This window comes from Caretta caretta, chromosome 14 (assembly GCF_965140235.1).
Source record: "Caretta caretta isolate rCarCar2 chromosome 14, rCarCar1.hap1, whole genome shotgun sequence".
Taxonomy (NCBI): Eukaryota; Metazoa; Chordata; order Testudines; family Cheloniidae; genus Caretta; species Caretta caretta.
This window is the reverse complement of record NC_134219.1, coordinates 43,606,493-43,626,431: the sequence shown is the minus strand read 5'-3', so window position 1 is coordinate 43,626,431 and position 19,939 is coordinate 43,606,493. Positions and strand designations below refer to the sequence as shown.

Below are 19,939 nucleotides of genomic sequence, written 5' to 3'. Positions count from 1 at the left end.
CCTGCCTGAAGGATGAGAAGTGTGTGTGTTTGGCTCAGCCTCCCCCCAAAACTGACAATTTTCAGCATATTTATACACACACTTCCTTCATATTCTAGTTATTGAATGTGTGTCTATCATTGGTATCCTAACAATGTCATCATTATGAAAATAGTAATGAACGACATCATTACGTTATCATGAATTACAGTGTATTAAAATCATTACACTCAGCTACAAGCTGTCTTCAGTAACACCCCTATTGGCTGTGGGAAGAAGGTGGATGGGAGGCACAAGCAGTGGGGAGTCTTTCCCCTCTCCCTTCTTTTCTCCCCTCCCTTCCTATCACTCTCCCTGCCCCTTTCCCTCCCTCTTATTTCTTCTCTAAGTCCTTGCTCCCTCCCCTTCCTGATGTTTCCCACTGCTTTCTTCCCACCCATGTCCTTTTACCCATCTCTCTCTGCTCCCCACCTCCTGGTGGCTCTGTCTAGTGCCCGCAGAGGAGGTTCCCCCTCCTCGGGTAGGAAGGGTGGCCTAGTGGTTAAGACACAGGCTTGGGGCTCAGGTGTCCTGGGTTTGGTTCTCTGCTCTGCCACTGACTCCCTGCTGAGTCTTGGGAAAGTCACTTCACCTCTGGGTGCCCTAGATCCCACCTGCCAAATGATGCTACTGCTGACCCTGCCTCCTAGGCTGAATCCCTTCATGGCTGTGTAGTGACGGGGGAAATGGTGATACCAAGGTGAGTAGATTTGGGCTGAATTTCTCCACAGCCTGAGAGTGAGAGCCAGCTCCATGCAGGGGGCACGGGAGAGGGAGGGGCTCAGGCCAGCTCCGCATACAGGGGGGTCAGGGCTTCAGCCCTGCACCTTCTTCTGCGGTCATGGGCTTCTTCTTTCCCCCCACCCCGCCCAGCGTGGCTCCTGACGCGGGGCGTTTCCTTCCCCTAATGTGCCACTGCACCCTTCCAGCGCGTGCGCCGAGGAGCCCTGCAGCCTGCTGGGGCGATTTCAAAGGGCCCAGGGCTCCCAGCCGCTGCCAGCACTAGCAGGCACTGGAAGCAGCCGCGACTGGAGGCCCCGGATGTCAGGGGGTGGGTTCCTGTTTGTGGGTTGCCAAGCAGAGACAGACATCCCTCTGCATCCCAGATTTAGGCACCTATTCATGAGAGGGGTGTGGCTCAGGACACCCCTTCCCTCCCTCGTCGGCATCTCCCATTGGTTACCTTACATGGCTCCCCGCCTACTGAGCTGGCTTTTGTGAATCCCACTGTAAGGTGCCTGTGTTGCCCATGGATTGTCTCAGGAGTTTAGGCCCCTGACTCAGCTCTGAGGGTCACAGTGCTGCTGTTCCTGTGATTGTCTCGCTGCCTAAAAATTACTCACTGTGATGCTCAGCATTGCAACACTCGAGTCCCTTCATGGATTGCGCCCTGTGTAATCAGTCACCTCTCCGCAGAGCGCAGCTGAGCAATTCCTGATTGACACGGGTGTGCACAGGACAGAGACCGAGCATAGGCTGGAGAGTGACACATCACACAGTAAAATCTGAACTCTCTTCCAGGAGGTGCGACATTCCCTGTCCGGGTTGAGAGGACACAACCAAGTTGGGAAGCAAATCCCATGACGCTGCCCCCAGCAACTGCAGCTGGGACATTAAAGTGGAACAAACAAGGAGAATTGTTTGTGATGGTTTATTTACAGTAAATAGCTGCAAAATAGCAAAGTAAAAGGAGCAGAGAAGGAGCTTTAATGACCGCAGGAGCCTGGCCAGGAGATCCCCAGCTACTGAGAACAGTTTTCTTTATGGCACTAAAATAGCACCAATGGCCAGGAATTAATATAGGGAATTAATGAGTGACAGTCTCACTTTCAGCAACACGTCATAAATCTCCCCATCCCGCCCACATTCCCTTTCTTTTCATACTGTCCTTTTCTATTCATTATTGTTCTAGCCCTCACTTTCCAGCCCTGGTTATTTTCTTGTGTCTCTCCTCCCGGTCACAGATCATCCCCCTTGGCTGCTCTCTTCTTTCCCTGATTTTATCCCTTCCCGAACTGCTGAGCCCAGGCTGGGAGACCCCAATGGGATCTAAGGACACATCTGTACAAACCGCTCCCTGCTGCTGCTGCTTCTCCCCAGCCCCCCAACCCCTGATTGATTCATGCTGGGTCCCTGCCCAGCCCCCACCTCTGCCCCTCAGGGCTCCTCTGCCCCTCCTGCAGCCCCAGGGGTTCCTCCCCCTCCCCCTCCCATGCCTGGGGCTGCAGGGAGGGAGGGGGAGGAGCTTCCAGGGGCCATAGAGATGAGGGGCCAGGGGCTGGGTAGATGGGAGTCCTCCAAGGTCATAGAGTCTGGGGTCCGTGAGGCTAGAGAGGCTGATTTCCGGTTCCCCCCTCTGCTGTGGGGCTCAGGGACACAGTCGGAGCTGGGATCCCCCCCACACCCAGAGCCAGGGGCGGATTCTCTCCCCAGGGACGGAGCCCGGCGGGAAAGTGAAGATCGGGGCCTCGTCACCAGCATCGATAAATGTCACCTGCCCCCGGCCACAGTCCAGACAAACCCGGATCCTGCTGGGGGCCCGGCTCAGGGGCAGGGGGGTCTCAGGGGAGGAGAGAGCTTGGAACTGATCCCCGCACCGCTCCACTGCCCAGATCCCCACCTCAGGGCTGAGGCTGATCCCTCCCTTCCTCCCCACAGACTCTCTGGCCACCCCCACAGCCCAGTATCGCCCACCCCCCACCTCCACCTCCCAGCAATGTCTCCCCGCGGTGAATCCCTCACAGCCCAGCACACATTCCCAATAGTCAAATCTCTCAGGGTTGTCGGGCAGATCCTGCCGCGTGTCTCCCCAGCTCACACTTTTCCCACCCTCAGACAGGACGAGTTGGGGATGAGCCGTGTCTGGATCCAGAGTCACATTCGCTGGGGAGAGAGAATCAGAGCGTGAGGGGCAGAGCTCGGCCCTGGGGGAGGGTTTGATGGCGTCAGTGACAGAATCTGCCCCAGCTGGGGAGTGACTCAGGGAATCTCCTTCCTCCAGGATTTACCCATCGTCACCTCAGAGATCTCAGCACCGGGCTGGGGAAGTCACTGCCCTCGCAGAGACGGGTCAGTGACGGTGAAAGGAGCAGATGGGCCAGGCCTGGGACTCAGAATCTTTCCCCTCCTGCCCCCACCTCTGCCCGGGGAGGGGACTAGAGACTCTGGCAGCCCCAGCAGATGGTACAACTCAGTGAATATTGACAGCGCTTCCCCCCACCCCACCTTCAATCTCACTGTGTCCCAGCTGCCCCTGTGCTGGACTTTGCTATGGGGCCTCCCCACTGCACCTGGACTGCTCTGAAATGTCACAGCTCGGACAGCAACAGGCCACACGGTACCAGGATTGAACCTGCCCAAAATGTCACTGCTCAGCAGCAGTCACAGCACCCAAGTACATTAGCTTGGGACAGGGAGTGAGGGGGCTAAACAAGGGAAGGGGTTTCATGGTGGAAGCTACAAGTGTCAGGGGGCCAGGACAGATTAAGGTTTTGTGAGGCCCTGGGCCACAGCAAGTGAAGGCCCCTTCCTACCCCTTCTGCCTGCAGAACCCCCCCTCCCCACACTCCTGCTGGGGAAATGGGGCCGGGGTGCAGGGGCGTGCCCTGCTCTGCCCACCTGGTGCTCCAGCTGCAGAGCAGGGCAAGACCCCACACCCCGACGCCATTCCCTGGCTGGAGTTCTGGGCGGATGGAGTGGGGCAAGCCCCCCGAGCCCTGACCCCACTCTCTGGCAGGAGCACTGGGCAGGCAGAGCGGGTTGGGGCACAGAGGCACCCATTTTTCTGAGGCTCCTGGGCACAGGCCACATTGGCCCAGTGGCAAATCCGCCACTAGGGAGGAGGTACGGAATAGGTGGCTGGTGGAAAGAGGGGGCGGGTCATGCTAGTAATGGGGAGGCTGACTTGACGTCCTGTTTACCAGAGACAGGACCATGCTGGGGTCATGGTGGATGGAGAGAGGAGAAAAGACACAAGCTCACACCGGTGATCACAGGAGCTTCCCAGATCTGTATAATGGAGCCAGGGGAGCCCCTGTCTGTGATCAAGGCTCAGTTCCTCTGCTTGAGACAGGAGCAAGGGTCTCACACAGACAAAGTCCCTGCTCACCCAGTCAGTGTGGGGTCACTGCAGAGCTACTGGCTTTCTTCACGGGGGAAAAGATGAAGGAAGAAACAAAGGGACACTGGAGATCGGACATCAGCACAGGGAGATAGAACAAACTCCCCCTGGAGAAGTGGCTGTGGAGGTGATTGTCCCACTGGTTCTGTACAAGGGGTGGCAGCGGCTGTCACAGATCTCTGCAGGGTGCAGTGCACATGCGAGCGGTGGAGGGGCAGGAAGCGTAGATGCAATATGCTATGGATTCAGTATGGTGTGGTAGGACATAGGCACAAACCTCACCTCAGCTTGTGATGCGCCGTGAAATGAAGGGTGCTGGGGAGATCTGCCCTGAACAATCACATCCACTCCCATATACAAAGAAAATGAGGCACATTGCCTCATGGGAACGGGTATTTGGACATTGATAAAATATGATCTTTAATTACCTTCTTCTATAGGTGCCACGGATCTTCTCCACCCTAAAACCAGCCACATAATTAGAGACGAGAGCGGATCTGAACACGTATTGCATGATTCAATATTGTACAAACTAATACACTGAGGGAAAAAGAAAGTTATTCGTTCATCAGAACCTCCACTGGACTGCATGAGTGTGTCTCTCCCAGGGTGGATCTTCACTGCAGAGTTAGTCCAGAATCTCACCTGGCTGTTGCCCCAACCTGTTTAATGCGCAAGCACAAAAGCTCTGACTGAAGTTTGGTGGTGCTTTCCACCCAGGTTAGCTGGCAAGACTTTGGGTATAGGCTGTAGCCCAGGTATCACTTTAATTCAGGTTGGTTACATGCCTACTTTGCAGTGTGGAGGGAAGATAATCATCTCAGGTGCTGATAGTCCACCAGGGCCTTCGCACAATTCCTCCTGGGACATATTTTTTTGGCCATTACCTACTTTACTACTGTATTGCTTATCAATTTTTCAAATTAGCTTTTGGTGTGAAATTCATCCAGTTTAGTCTTTCCCCACCTTTTATAAAGTTACATTAACAAACAAACCCCAAAAGAATCATATGATGATGATAAACCAAACAAACTAACTAAAAAGGTTTCCTATTGCAACAATTTTTAAATTTAAATTTAAAAGCAAACAACCCCACCACAATTAAACAAAGAGCCATGTGAGACTCCAAAATGGTACAAAAAGTTTCATTTCAGAGGAAGGATAATGATACTTACTTATCTCGTTATCTCGTTTCTCTGAAAAAGAAAGAGAAATAAATAGATTTTTTTAGGCATTTCCCTTTTCTTATGTTTTATTTCTCCTTATCATCAATATGACAGTAAAGGCTGAGAGAAATCAAAGTCTTCTTCAGGACATCAGACAAGAGGATCCAGTGGTCCCTTCTGGTCTTAAACACTGTGACTCTATTGCATATCAGTTTTTCAAACTGGCTTTTGGTATGAAATCTCTCCACTTTAGTGGTTCCCCACATTTTATACAATAACAACACTAACCCTTCCACAAAAGAATAAGAATAAAAAGCAACTAAACAAAAAAACGTTTCATATTACAAAAAAATTGTAGAATTTAAATTTTACAGTGAACTCCACAACATTTAAACACAATCTCGTTTGCCTAAAAATTAAAGAGAAATACCTGTATTGTTTGTTAGGAGTTTCCCTTTTCTTATGTTTTATTTCTCATCATCATCAATATGACAGTTAAGACTGAGAGATTATTTCTAATCAAACTCCTCTTCAGGAGATCAGACTAGATCAGTGGTGCCCAAACTTTTTCTGACACGCCCCCCACTTACTAGTAATAGAGTCTGTCTCAGCCCCTCCTCCCATGTCCATTACACCACAGTTGGCTGAGTCCAGGAGCTTGGACTGAAAGCAGAGCTGGGGATAAGGGAAGAGCTGGAAATAGAGGGCTGGGAGTGGTGAGGGATTGTGGGCAGAGTTGGGCTGGAGGCAAGGCAGGCGGGGGAGTGGAGCTGCGTGGGAGCTGGGCTGGGGGAAAAAGTGGAGCATTCTTCTTCTTTATTTAGGACCAGATCAGCGGATCACACGTTCTTTTCATGTTAAATTCCTAAATTGCCCTTTATTTATTTATTAGAAAAAAACCTTTATTTACAGTATATTTCTCCCTCTGATATTTACCTTTCATTTTAAAGAGATAAATGGTGAGGCCAATGAAACCAAACAAAACCACCAGGGTCACACTCAGCGCCACCATCCAGGGATTCACCCTCGGGAAAAAGGGATCTGAAAAACAAAACACCCAGGGCTTGCCTTAGTTTGGAAGTGGTGACTAAAAGCAGATTTTTTTTTTCATACAAATACATAAATAGTGCCCAGCAGGATTTGTGTGAGCTAAGAGTGGAAGAATGGTGTTAGGGGGCTTATTCCTTCACCCACTTACTTCCCTGGTCCTTCTCACATGAACAGAGAGCAACAATACCCGAAGTCCAAAGGTGCAAACAATTCGATGTTTATTGGGGTGAACTTCCAGCAAGCATGATTCCAGTTTCCTTCCTTAGTGTCCCCCTTCCCAGCTCTGACACCACAGAGCCTTACACCTGTGTCCCTGTTCCCATTCCTGCCCTTAGCCAAACATGATTCCAATTTCCCTCCCACACACACGCTTCCTGATTGACTGCAGACTATATAGTAAAACTTGAGTTCTGCTTAGCTATACCTTAACCAATCATTTTACTGAAACTTAACTAACTAATCCTAACATATTGTAAAATGATTATTTAACCAATTATATCCCACCACCTTAATTAGTTTACACCCAGCAAAATTAATTATACAGCAGACAGGAACAATCACAGAACCAGACGGAGATTATACAGACAAACAATAGGGAAATGGGGACTACAGTGATAGAACAACAAAGAAATGAGGATTTCACATCCCAGCTATTGATAAGTGAGTGCTTGCCAGACAGGGTGCTATCAAACTAAGTTTCCTTTTACATCTTCTAGGCACTTCCCTTTCTCTGGAGGCGATAGGGATAGGCATTATCAGGACAGGATCGTATTCCTAACAGCCCAAAAGCACCTGATTTCAATGTGACTAGGTTGGAATGTGAGGCTCTGACCATTCGCTTCCCAGCTTATGGCTGCCTTTGCTGCTTAGCCAAAAATCTTAGCCTAAGCACAGGGCCTCAGACTGTCACAGTGAGAGAAGGCCCTTACACCGGCAGACAGTGATTTTGATTCTTTCTTTTATACCTCTAGAATTAGCTAAGTGATAAGAATACACCTAAATTCTTAGAGTATAGGCCTTTACAGACAGGCCTGAATATCTATATCCTAACAAATGGCCATATCTACCCAACACAAAATACCAGAAATGGATTTTTAAATATGGCTCTAATCAACACAGCTTTACCACTGATTTATGCTTGAAAACACAACCCTGATTTGATTCATTGCTATTCAGAGGGCCGTAAAGATCAGGGGCAAATTCTCTGCTCATAAAACCCCGTTGATTCCAATAGGCTTATACCAGAAAAGAATTTGGCCCTTAGCAGTAAGCAATATTCAGAAACTGCCAGATTAATTAGCATATTTTTGAAAAATCCACTGTTACCTCCTAATTTTGGGAAAAAACATAATCACAATTTGTCCAAACACTTGTGCAGCAAATTAAGTAATTTCCATTTGCTCTTCTTCTGTTCACAGTGATTCGGTCATCTAAACAGGATGGAATTTTCAAATGTGCCGAATGTCTTTTCCACACATGGTTTGTGCTCTGATTTAGGGAACCTGGGGCAACCCTCTTATGGGGTCATTCTTAAATTGACAAGATATCAGAGTTGCACCAATTTAAATAAATTGATGCATAAAACCTTAAATCATAAATCAGCTTCATAGTGCTCTATCTCCATTTAGCTGAAGTCGATAAAGAATTGACCGAAGCTAAATCTATTTAGGGTACTCTGAAACTTATACAAGAAGTTTTCACACAAGCGGGTGGCATCGCTTAACTAGTTAATCAGCGCATCTTTTGCATGTAGACAAGGGGTAAAATGAGTCCTCTTGTGGATCCAGACCAAAGTGAATTAAGGAGCACAAGTCCCATTGAACATCAGTAAAACCAATATCACATGACTTAGGTGACATTTCACACAAGTAATGAAGTTGGTGAAGTGAGCAGATCACTAGAGCTCTGCGTAGATACAAAATTGTTATCCTCATCCAATCTGCAACCCCCCCCCCAAAATGATGAGGATATCTGTGGGTATATATCTGTGGGTTTACAGGGCTCTACAGATCACAATCAAGCCAGAGTACAAAATTTATCACATTCAAAAAAATCATGAAGGTGAATTTAAAGTTACAGGAACCTACTGAATCAGTGGATTGAGTGAAAATTTCATCTCAAAACGTGTATAATCTTAATACTCACAATTAAGGGGATCAAGTTGCCTAAACTGTGATCCTGTAAAGACACCAGCCTCCTATCATCTGTGTTTGTATGTGGATTTTGAAATATCCACCACAGATGTTTCAGTTCTTTTCTTCCTATATTTTGTTTGGTTTCTGGTGGTGGTGAGTTCAGTGTGGGGTTTGGATGGTAACTGACCTGCTACATAAACTGCTGACTCCTTTTCTTGATTGAGAACGGTGTTCCTGATGCAACAGGACAAGTTTTGGTTTGAATGTTCTGTTACAATGATCGCAGTTTCTGTTTCAAACAGGCTGTTATCTCCTTGGGATGTTGTTTCAGAGAGTGATGGTAAATGTCGCCCACTGAGATCTCTCCACAGCACCTCAGGCTCTGGGTACCAACCAGCTGATCGACAAACCACCCGAATCCCTCCATCCTGGTGACCTTCAACAGAGAGGAGAGGAGCAGAGCCCAGACCTAAGGGGAAAATATATAACGGAGTTAATTCCATACATTAAATGTATAAAGCAGAAGGGATGAGGGACAGTCTGGGGATCCCTTACTCACAGGAAAATGCACTAATGCGGGTAGTCAGTAGAAGGGATACATGAATGCTGGAATGTCTGAAATGCCAGTGCTCATGGACACACAGAAATGTGAACAAATATATAAAATAATTTCACTGAGTCAGTGGGAGATATTGTTGTCTCAAGATAGGAGCAACTGAGTGCTGAGCACCTTTGGAGAAATGACCACATAGATATCTGAATAGGATCTGAACTTTTGAAACTCTGATAATTAGTGCATTAGATAGATATATTTATTTTTTTAAAATCAAATTGGCTTCATGGTTAACTTATCAAAGCAGCAAAGGAGAAATGACAGGTTTCAGAGGAACAGCCGTGTTAGTCTGTATTCGCAAAAAGAAAAGGAGTACTTGTGGCACCTTAGAGACTAACCAATTTATTTGAGCATGAGCTTTCGTGAGCCACAGCTCACTTCATCAGATGTATACCGTGGAAACTGCAGCAGACTTTATATACACACAGAGAATATGAAACAATACCTCCTCCCACCCCACTGTCCTGCTGGTAATAGCTTATCTAAAGTGATCAACAGGTGGGCCATTTCCAGCACAAATCCAGGTTTTCTCACCCTCCACCCCCCCACACAAATTCACTCTCCTGCTGGTGCTAGCCCATCCAAAGTGACAACTCTTTACATAATCAAGTCGGGCTATTTCCTGCATAGATCCAGGTTTTCTCACTTCCCCCCCACCCCCATACACACACAAACTCACTCTCCTGCTGGTAATAGCTCATCTAAACTGACCACTCTCCAAGTTTAAATCCAAGTTAAACCAGAATATCTGGGGGGAGGGGGGGGTAGGAAAAAACAAGAGGAAACAGGCTACCTTGCATAATGACTTAGCCACTCCCAGTCTCTATTTAAGCCTAAATTAATAGTATCCAATTTGCAAATGAATTCCAATTCAGCAGTTTCTCGCTGGAGTCTGGATTTGAAGTTTTTTTGTTTTAAGATAGCGACCTTCATGTCTGTGATTGCGTGACCAGAGAGATTGAAGTGTTCTCCGACTGGTTTATGAATGTTAGAATTCTTGACATCTGATTTGTGTCCATTTATTCTTTTACGTAGAGACTGTCCAGTTTGACCAATGTACATGGCAGAGGGGCATTGCTGGCACATGATGGCATATATCACATTGGTGGATGTGCAGGTGAAGGAGCCTCTGATAGTGTGGCTGATGTTATTAGGCCCTGTGATGGTGTCCCCTGAATAGATATGTGGGCACAATTGGCAACGGGCTTTGTTGCAAGGATAAGTTCCTGGGTTAGTGGTTCTGTTGTGTGGTATGTGGTTGTTGGTGAGTATTTGCTTCAGGTTGCGGGGCTGTCTGTAGGCAAGGACTGGCCTGTCTCCCAAGACTTGTGAGAGTGTTGGGTCATCCTTTAGGATAGGTTGTAGATCCTTAATAATGCGTTGGAGGGGTTTTAGTTGGGGGCTGAAGGTGACCGCTAGTGGCGTTCTGTTATTGTCTTTGTTAGGCCTGTCCTGTAGTAGGTAACTTCTGGGAACTCTTCTGGCTCTATCAATCTGTTTCTTTACTTCTGCAGGTGGGTATTGTAGTTGTAAGAAAGCTTGACAGAGATCTTGTAGGTGTTTGTCTCTGTCTGAGGGGTTGGAGCAAATGCGGTTGTATCGCAGAGCTTGGCTGTAGACGATGGATCGTGTGGTGTGGTCAGGGTGAAAGCTGGAGGCATGTAGGTAGGAATAGCGGTCAGTAGGTTTCCGGTATAGGGTGGTGTTTATGTGGCCATTGTTTATTAGCACTGTAGTATCCAGGAAGTGGATCTCTTGTGTGGACTGGACCAGGCTGAGGTTGATGGTGGGATGGAAATTGTTGAAATCATGGTGGAATTCCTCAAGGGCTTCTTTTCCATGGGTCCAGATGATGAAGATGTCATCAATATAGCGCAAGTAGAGTAGGGGCTTTAGGGGACGAGAGCTGAGGAAGCGTTGTTCTAAATCAGCCATAAAAATGTTGGCATACTGTGGGGCCATGCGGGTACCCATAGCAGTGCCGCTGATCTGAAGGTATACATTGTCCCCAAATGTGAAATAGTTATGGGTAAGGACAAAGTCACAAAGTTCAGCCACCAGGTTAGCCGTGACATTATCGGGGATAGTGTTCCTGACGGCCTGTAGTCCATCTTTGTGTGGCTACTATGGATGTAGAGGGCAACCTCAGCCTGGTCCAGTCTGAACCAGTTAAACGTACTGTCCGCCGGCAGCATCTACTGAGTGTGAAAGCGAAAGTAACAGAGGGACTCGGAAATGGCAGCAACCCCGGGTGGGATCTGAGAATCTCCTCTTAAAGAAACAGCCACGTGGCTGCTGAGACAGAACTGGCCGGCCCGGAAGAGTCAAAGTTTCCGGGGCTCCAAATGACCTGAATACAGGAGTGATTGTGAAGAGACTGGCTCTTGCTTTTGGGGTGAACTGTAGTAAATGTCACAAATAATCGTCACCTTCTACATTATGTCACCAGAATAAACATTCCCCTGTGGACAGTTAGGAATAATATGAACAATACCTTTGCAGTGCGAAACTGGGGTAGAATCATAGAATATCAGGGTTGGAAGGGACCCCTGAAGGTCATCTAGTCCAACCCCCTGCTCAAAGCAGGACCAATTCCCAGTTAAATCATCCCAGCCAGGGCTTTGTCAAGCCTGACCTTAAAAACCTCTAAGGAAGGAGATTCTACCACCTCCCTAGGTAACGCATTCCAGTGTTTCACCACCCTCCTAGTGAAAAAGTTTTTCCTAATATCCAATCTAAACCTCCCCCACTGCAACTTGAGACCATTACTCCTCGTTCTGTCATCTGCTACCATTGAGAACAGTCTAGAGCCATCCTCTTTGGAACCCCCTTTCAGGTAGTTGAAAGCAGCTATCAAATCCCCCCTCATTCTTCTCTTCTGCAGGCTAAACAATCCCAGCTACCTCAGCCTCTCCTCATAACTCATGTGTTCTAGACCCCTAATCATTTTTGTTGCCCTTCGTTGGACTCTCTCCAATTTATCCACATCCTTCTTGTAGTGTGGGGCCCAAAACTGGACACAGTACTCCAGATGAGGCCTCACCAATGTCGAATAGAGGGGAACGATCACGTCCCTCGATCTGCTCGCTATGTCCCTACTTATACATCCCAAAATGCCATTGGCCTTCTTGGCAACAAGGGCACACTGCTGACTCATATCCAGCTTCTCGTCCACTGTCACCCCTAGGTCCTTTTCCGCAGAACTGCTGCCTAGCCATTCGGCCCCTAGTCTGTAGCGGTGCATTGGATTCTTCCGTCCTAAGTGCAGGACCCTGCACTTATCCTTATTGAACCTCATCAGATTTCTTTTGACCCAATCCTCCAATTTGTAGAGGGTGAACCTCATCTTTTATGACTGTAACATCAGAAGATTGAAGCCCTGACTCTCCGTACGGACAAGACTCAGTCTGAGGCCGAAAAGAGAAATTAAAGAATAGAATAGCATTAAGGAATCCTGAGTTCTGACTGGACACCAAACAATGTTCTGTCCCGGAATAAGTGATAGGTTGGAAATACTAATAGTAACACTGCAACCTGCATTCTTCATAGAAATGTTATTATTATATGATTATGGTGTAACTAAAATATATTTTATGCAATATGGGTCATATAAGACAGTGGTTCTCAAAGCCGGTCCGCCGCTTGTTCAGGGAAAGCCCTTGGCGCGCCGGACTGGTTTGTTTACCTGCCGTGTCCGCAGGTTCGGCCAATTGCGGCTCCCACTGGCCCCTGCCCTAAGTGACCACAACAAAGTTTGGGGTGGAGCCCCCCAGGAATCCTGGGTGCAGCCTTGGTGGGGTTACGAGGATTCTGCCACACAGGAGAGTGGAAGGGGAGCCATCGAGGTCAGGCAGGCATCTGGGTAAAGGAAGTGGGAGCAAGGACACAGATCCTTTGGCTAGCCCATTTCACCGGGGTAGTGGATAAGCCAGGAAAGTTCTGCACAATAGCGGGACCGTTCCCCCGCTTACACTTAGGAGACGCTGCAATGGGAGGATAAGAGAAACAAACTGGGGGTGGAGGGGCAGGGGAGGATGAGGTAACAGGAAATCTCTCCTACAGAGAAAAGAACGAGAAGTACTTGTGGCACCTTAGAGACTAACAAATTTATTTGAGCATAAGCTTTCATGGGCTAAAACCCACGAAAGCTTATGCTCAAATAAATTTGTTAGTCTCTAAGGTGCCACAAGTATTTCTCCTTCTTTTTGCTGGTACAGACTAACATGGCTGCTACTCTGAAACCTCCTACAGAGAGTCTTTCTTAAGATGGCTGTGAGGTTTAGTGGCTGCTGATTCAGCAGCTTTGCGGTATCTGAATGAAAGAGGAAACAGAAGTGCAAGGGCTCAGCTTAATTTGTATCTCTCCTCTTCAGAAACATCTGAGTGTAATGTGCATTCATTCCTCTGTAATAAATAGAACATTATTATATCAGTTAATGGTGATTATACCATTGTAAATGTCACAGAATGAAATCTCATTGATCCTTTTATTCTCTCCAGACCCTCTGCCATGTGAAGTGGAGAAGAATAGTGGGAGATCTCTGGCATGTGGCATCATATATGAAGGGTGAGGTTTCAGGGGATGTTTATATTTAAATTAAGAGAAAATTCTCTTGGAAACATCTTCATTAAAAAAACGTGAATAAAAACTAAAAGACACTAGTAACCAAAAACACTGTCACCGACCAGCACCCAAACACCTTATCTCAGCCCAGATGAGTCCCAGATATTTATTAAAGTTCTCTGAATGTGTCTGTCCCTCTCTGTCTTTTTCTGGCTCATAAATAAAACACTGTTATATCAGTGAAAATATTTAAGGATATTTAAAGCTGAATCCAATAATCACCTCCATGAGCACTGGTTTGGTTTTGGTGGCTTTCTTAGTAGCGACATATTATTAGGCTGGAAGATCAAGGAATTCCCAAGCATGTTTACTGCAGGGATCACATGGTCATCAAAACCTTTGGCGGTGTGATATAATCACCACTGACGGACATAAACTGAATATCCAACCGGGCCAGGTTAAGAACTAAGCTAGAGATTGATCTGGCTGATGCTCGGTCTGCGAGGAAGACAGGCCTCTTTGGGATTTGCCAAGACAATATGTCAGTTAAGAGTGGGGATGTCATTACAAACACGAAAGCATGAAATCTCATCTTCTCCCTCCGCCTCCCTCCCACCTGCCAGACGTCCCACCAGCTGAATTGGAGAGAAAAAGGAGCTTGTCAGATCACACAGACGTGGTGAGACTCCAGAGGGAGATTTTCTTTATAGGAAGAGAAAATTCCCATGGAAACATCATCATGAACATGTAGATAAAGTAACAAGTCAAACAGACCCTTCTAACAAGAAACACATCATGCACTGAGGAGACCCCCAGCTGCGGTCACATAAACAATCCTGACACCAACCGCATTGCTCAGTTCATGCCCACGACGAGGAACAGAAACATTTTCATTGTCCAGCATCCAGGCACCCTTAACTCTGCCCAGGGATTCTGTGAGGCTTTCACATGCCTGTTGGGTATTAAATCCAGAGGAACGAGTAGAGTGAGGGAGTCTGCCCATGGTTCTTCTCCAGCATCCCCCTCCCTTTCCCTTGGGCCGGGCTTTTTTTGACCTTTCTCTTCATGCTGTTCACGTCTTCATGAGTTGGGGAATAGATTTCCCTCTCATGCAGCCACTGCCTCTCTTCTCTCTGGCCTGGGGAGAGGCTACCTCACACAATGCCACATCCTCCTTCTTAGTCTTTGGCCTGGAGTGGCTCCTCCCCAATGCCCAGGCCCTCTCAGAGGTCCAGAGAGGCCCGGCCCACTTCCAGCTTTTGAGGCCCTTAGCCATAATAAAAAGATTTTGTCAGCAAACGAGTCGGGAAAGCATGATGATCAGCATCTTGTGGAATGTTACTTGGAATTTCAAAGCAACTAATTTGAAGAAAGGATTTCCTTTGCACAAGTTGTGAAACTTATCAAATTTCAAAAAATTAACAATTGTCTAAATTTGAGGCTCCTTTTGAGCTTGAGGCCCAGGCCAAATGGCCCTCCTGGCCCTGCCTCTGATTGGCCCTGCCAATGCCATGTCTTCCCCTCTTCACCCAGGACAAGGCAGGGAGGACCAACTGTGGGGAGGAGGATTTCCAAGTGGGTTAAATCTGTTTCTGACCTCCTCTCAACTCCCCTGCCTGCAGATTCAGTCTCTTTCCTCCATTTCTCTCTACTGATCAGTTTCTGGGAGTGAAACTGAGGAATCAGTCAGTGCCCTGGAGCTCCCTGGGATCCAGGCCTGTCCCAGCTGAACAGGGCTGCTGGGGAGTGTGAGAAATGGTCCAAACTTCCCGCAGGGCTGAGTTCTGCCCCTAACGCTCTGATTCTCTCTCTCCACCTTAGTGAATGTGACTCTGGATCCAGACACGGCTCATCCCGTTCCTAATTATCCACAGGATGATACTGTCATTTTAAAAATGGCATTCACTCTAAACTCCAGGTTAGCAATGCAAAGGTATTATTATTATGATTCCTAATTATCCACAGGAGAATTTTATATTCTGATGAGTGGATGTAAAAGTAATTATTACTATTTTTGACATTTACTATAGTTCACAAAAAAACAAGAACAAGAGTCTCTTCAAAATCATTACTGTATTCAGGTAATTTGGGGCTCCTGGATATTTTCATCTGCTGGTCTGACACTTCTATTTTAGCAGGAATGTGGCTGTTTCTTTAAGAGGAGACTAATCTGCCCACATCAGAGCAGTTGAAAAGATGACAACCTCTCATTTCCTCTAGTACTTGCAGTTTCAAACTCAGCAGCGCTCTGCTGAAAGAGAAAAACACATTTACCAGTTTGGAAGAAAAAGGATTTCTTAAAAAGCCCGTAAGGAAAGGCGACAATAAAACTCTGCAGCTGCATAGGGGAAGCTGCTGTTTTAGAGAATGTAGTGATAGTAAAAGAAAGTCTTTGAAAGGTGAAAACTCCTGTAACAGCCAAGCCAGAGCAATAATCAGGCTAAAATAAATCCTTTAAATACATTTCTTGAGGGTGAGTAGCCGGCTATTTTAAAGGGCCATCTTATTGTTAAGGTCAATAGTAAGACAGCTCAAGTTGCAGAGTTGCTGGCACAATGCCTTCAGAGCAGAATGGCTGTGGATTTCAACCCCATGGTAAAACGCTAATGCTTGCACTGAAGGAGAGGTGCTGCTCCTCTTTCAGATCAAATATGAAATCGAACTCTCCAGCTATTGGCTCCTGGCCAAATGGGAGTTAAAGGTTACACAGGATCCCATTTCAATACTGCTTACATATAAAAGGAGAATGATGTAATGTTAACGGTCATCAGATTCCATGCATTAAATAATTTTTAAGCACTCAGCCTGCCTACCTCTTAATGTGCAAAGTCCACATCAAGAAGCAGGATTTTGTTGTTACTTTTGTTTTTAATGTGATGCTAACCCCAAATCCTTCAACTTTCTCAAACTACAAGACTCGTCAGTTTTAAGGTACTTTTCGCATTCACATGTATATGTTAACTCATTCATAAAATGCCACATGAAAATAGTTGCTAAGCTCAATGTCAGGTTTCAGAGTAGCAGCCGTGTTAGTCTGTATTCGCAAAAAGAAAAGGAGTACTTGTGGCACCTTAGAGACTAACCAATTTATTTGAGCATAAGCTTTCATTCATGAGCTACAGCTCACTTCATCGGATGCATCCGGTGAAGTGAGCTGCAGCTCACGAAAGCTTATGCTCAAATAAATTGGTTAGTTTCTAAGGTGCCACAAGTCCTCCTTTTCTTTAAGCTCAATGTTTAGCTTCTGGATCTATTCAATGATGCTGTTAAATAACACCTTATGAAGCTTGCTGTGTGGTCATATAAAAGTAAAGTGACAAGTTTATAAAATGTTTTATCTTTCCCTGTTATCATTAGTTGAGATAATACAATATATTTTCAATTCCTTGCATGTTCTCGCCTCAGCCCATTGTCAGGCACTACTGGCAACCAGTGCGCCTGTAGGGAAGGTGTTTGTCAGTGATTCAGCTGAATTCTAAGAACTGTGCAGCAGTCATTTATTCCTTTAGGCACAGTCTCCCAGAATTTATAGTCTCTAGTCTGTCATATTTATTATCAAAAAACTTCTGACGTACACTCTGCAGTAAGGAAGGGGGACTTGTGCAATTTTGGTGACAAATCAGTTAAGCAAATTAACTTTTACTAATGTAATTTTGAATGGCATTTGAGTAATTTCCCCACCCAGATCTGGCCCTCGGGCCAAAAAGTTTGCCCACCCCTGTGCTAGATGCTGTTTGGAGGCAAGCGGTTTCTTTGACCTGGTGTAATGTGCTTACGTGTTTTTCTCAAGCTCAACATGCCGTTGGGAGATTCTGACTCGCCATGTGAATTGTCTAACTATGAAACCACTTAGTCAGACAAGATGGGAGAGTCGCATTGATGCTTTGAAGCCTCTTTGCTATGAACTTGGAAACATTCATGATGCCCTAATTGAAATTTCTAATGATACTAACTTTACTGGCTCATCTGGCAATACGGCACGTTCAGATGCAGAAGGTCTTGCAAATGGCCTTTCCAAGTTCAAATTTGTGACGTCACTCATTTTGTGGTATAATATCCTTTTCGAGATTAACATCACTAGTAAGCAGCTTCAGGAAAAGAACTTGAACATACCTTCTGCTATTCAAAAACTTCAGCAAACTAAAAATATTCTGGAGGAATTCAGAAGTGATGAAGGGTTCGAAAGAACACTGGTAGATTCTCTTGAGCTTGCTGCAGAAATAGACTTTCCGACAGAATTTGAATCAGAGCCAGTTCGCATTCGGCAAAAGAAACAACAGTTTTCGTATGAAGGATGGGACACACCCATTCAGAACCCAAAACAAAGGTTCAAAGTGAGTTTCTACTTCACAGTCCTTGATACTGCTATTCACTCGGTTGATGAAAGATTTTAACAGATGCAGCAGCGAGAGTCAGTATTTGGCTTTCTATAGGAGATCCACAGCTTGCAAAAGAAAACAGCAAAACAGATAAGAGAATTTTGTATAAAACTGGAGTCAGCATTGACTCATGAAAATTCAAAAGACATTGATGCTATAGATTTGTGTAGTGAGCTTCAGGCTTTTTCAAGATGATTTAAGAAACATTCCACTCCTGAAGAAGTACTGAAGTTTGTTTGTGAAAATAAACTCACAGACAGTTTTCCAAACATTTTTATAGCTCTACGCATTCTTTAACTTTGCCAGTTTCCATAGCTAGTGGGGAACATAGCTTCTCAAAGATAAAATTGATAAAAACATATCCGTGTTCAACAATGGTGCAAGAGAGACTTGTTGGACTTGCCACAATGTCAATAGAGCATGAAATAGCTGGAAAACTGGATCTAAAAGAATTACTGACTGAATTTTCAAAACTTAAAGCAAGAAAAATCATGTTTTAAGAGCACAGAGTGTTTTTTATTTGGAGTGTTTTGTAAATACTGGTTAAAGTTCATTGAAGAGTTTTCTTATTTCTTTCTATATTGGATGTGGTGGAAATGGCAGTTAAAGCAGGATTGCGTAATGGATGATTTTGGATTTGTAATAATAAAAATTATAATTAACATTTGTAATGCATTTTTATTTGAAATCGGACTGAAATATCATCTAGCTGTTGTGTACAAATCTGTTCTGAAAATTTCGTGTCTCTATTTTATCTGATCGCAGAAACATTGGTCAGACAGATGGACGGATGGACAAACTAAATAATTAAGCCTCTGTTTTAAAAAAAAATGCTTAAAAAACATTAAAAAGAAAAAAGGGGCAAATGTTTCACAGTTTACCAAAAACCTCAGCCTAGATCTGCGCTGGGGGTTTGGGGGTGGGGGCGCTGATTGCATGGTTCGCTTAGGGCACCAGTTGCTGGCAGCTAGTCTAGGGCCGCCCCTGCCTTTAGGTAGCATTATCCAGTGGGGCCATGTATATGCCCTGAGCCTCTGTGTGCTCCTGTGCAAGGGAATACAAGGGGGAGCGTTCCTGCCGTTCCCTCAGATCCCTCTGACCATCTGTGGAAGTAAGTCTCAAGCTAGCAGAGTCTGATCTGCTGAGCAATCTCCAGCATTCTAATTCCTCCTAAAAATATCTGAAAATTCAGAACTCCTCTAAATTACCCCCCTTCATCGGCATACACCCTGAAATCCTCATCTGCATGGAAAATCTGTGACCAAACCCCCACTCTGGGGCTCCCTCTTTGTACGGGGGGAGGGGGAGGAGGTGTCTGTACATGTGATGGACTCTAAGATGGGCTTCAAGCTGTGCTATCATGGGTTGGTCTCATCCCACTGAAAGACAGACAGAGCAGATGCCTATTATACCTGGGAGAATCTCACATCTCAGACAGGTGCTCTGTCCGCCTCTCATTCTCCACCCAGACCAGAAAATCATGGGATGCCAGACTGAAGCTCTGTCTCCTGAAGCAGTCGCTGAAAGTAGCTTCAGACTCAGAACAAGTGGGCCCAAGTTCTCTGATAACACCGGAGCCATGGAGCAGGTGGGCGAAGCCTAAGATGACAATGGATAAATCAGCTCTGAGTTAGCCACCAACACCGGCAACAGCATTGCTCCCAGCGATGATTCTCTCTGTTTTTTGTGCTGAGAATGGCCTCCCAATCTGCAAAGCAGACTGATAGAGGGTGCCCAGCATTCTGGGGTCAAGGTTGGAGAAAAAGATCCATATCCCCACACACATAGACATGGGAAGGTCTTGAAAGAGAAATCTTTCAAATCTCACCTAGGTTGACCAGACAGCAAGTGTGAAAAATTGGGACAGTGGGTATGGGGTAATAGGTGCCTATAT

General features: G+C 46.0%; 2 protein-coding genes across 2 annotated transcripts in view; one reads left to right on the top strand and one right to left on the bottom strand.

Annotated features, from left to right (window-relative positions):
• LOC142069127 (zinc finger protein RFP-like) overlaps positions 1-19,939 on the top strand; it is a 331,206-nt gene that overhangs the window by 279,041 nt on the left and 32,226 nt on the right. The window lies entirely within an intron of this gene.
• On the bottom strand, positions 1,656-8,954 carry LOC142068367 (butyrophilin subfamily 1 member A1-like). The gene is made up of 5 exons (XM_075119501.1): positions 8,677-8,954; positions 6,241-6,345; positions 5,314-5,334; positions 4,567-4,599; positions 1,656-2,901 (listed from the first exon to the last, which is right to left on the bottom strand). The coding sequence occupies exons 2-5, from the start codon at positions 6,314-6,316 to the stop codon at positions 2,387-2,389; spliced, it is 645 nt and encodes a 214-aa protein (XP_074975602.1). The 5' UTR covers positions 6,317-6,345; positions 8,677-8,954; the 3' UTR covers positions 1,656-2,386.

Coding starts and splice junctions, on each gene's coding strand:
- LOC142068367 (XM_075119501.1), bottom strand. CDS start 6,316: ATGGTGGCGCTGAGTGTGACCCTGGTGGTTTTGTTTGGTTTCATTGGC. Junction 4,600..5,313: donor GAAACGAGATAACGAGATAA/GTAAGTATCATT, acceptor GGCTGGTTTTAG/GGTGGAGAAGATCCGTGGCA. Junction 2,902..4,566: donor CGTGGCACCTATAGAAGAAG/GTAATTAAAGAT, acceptor CTCTCTCCCCAG/CGAATGTGACTCTGGATCCA.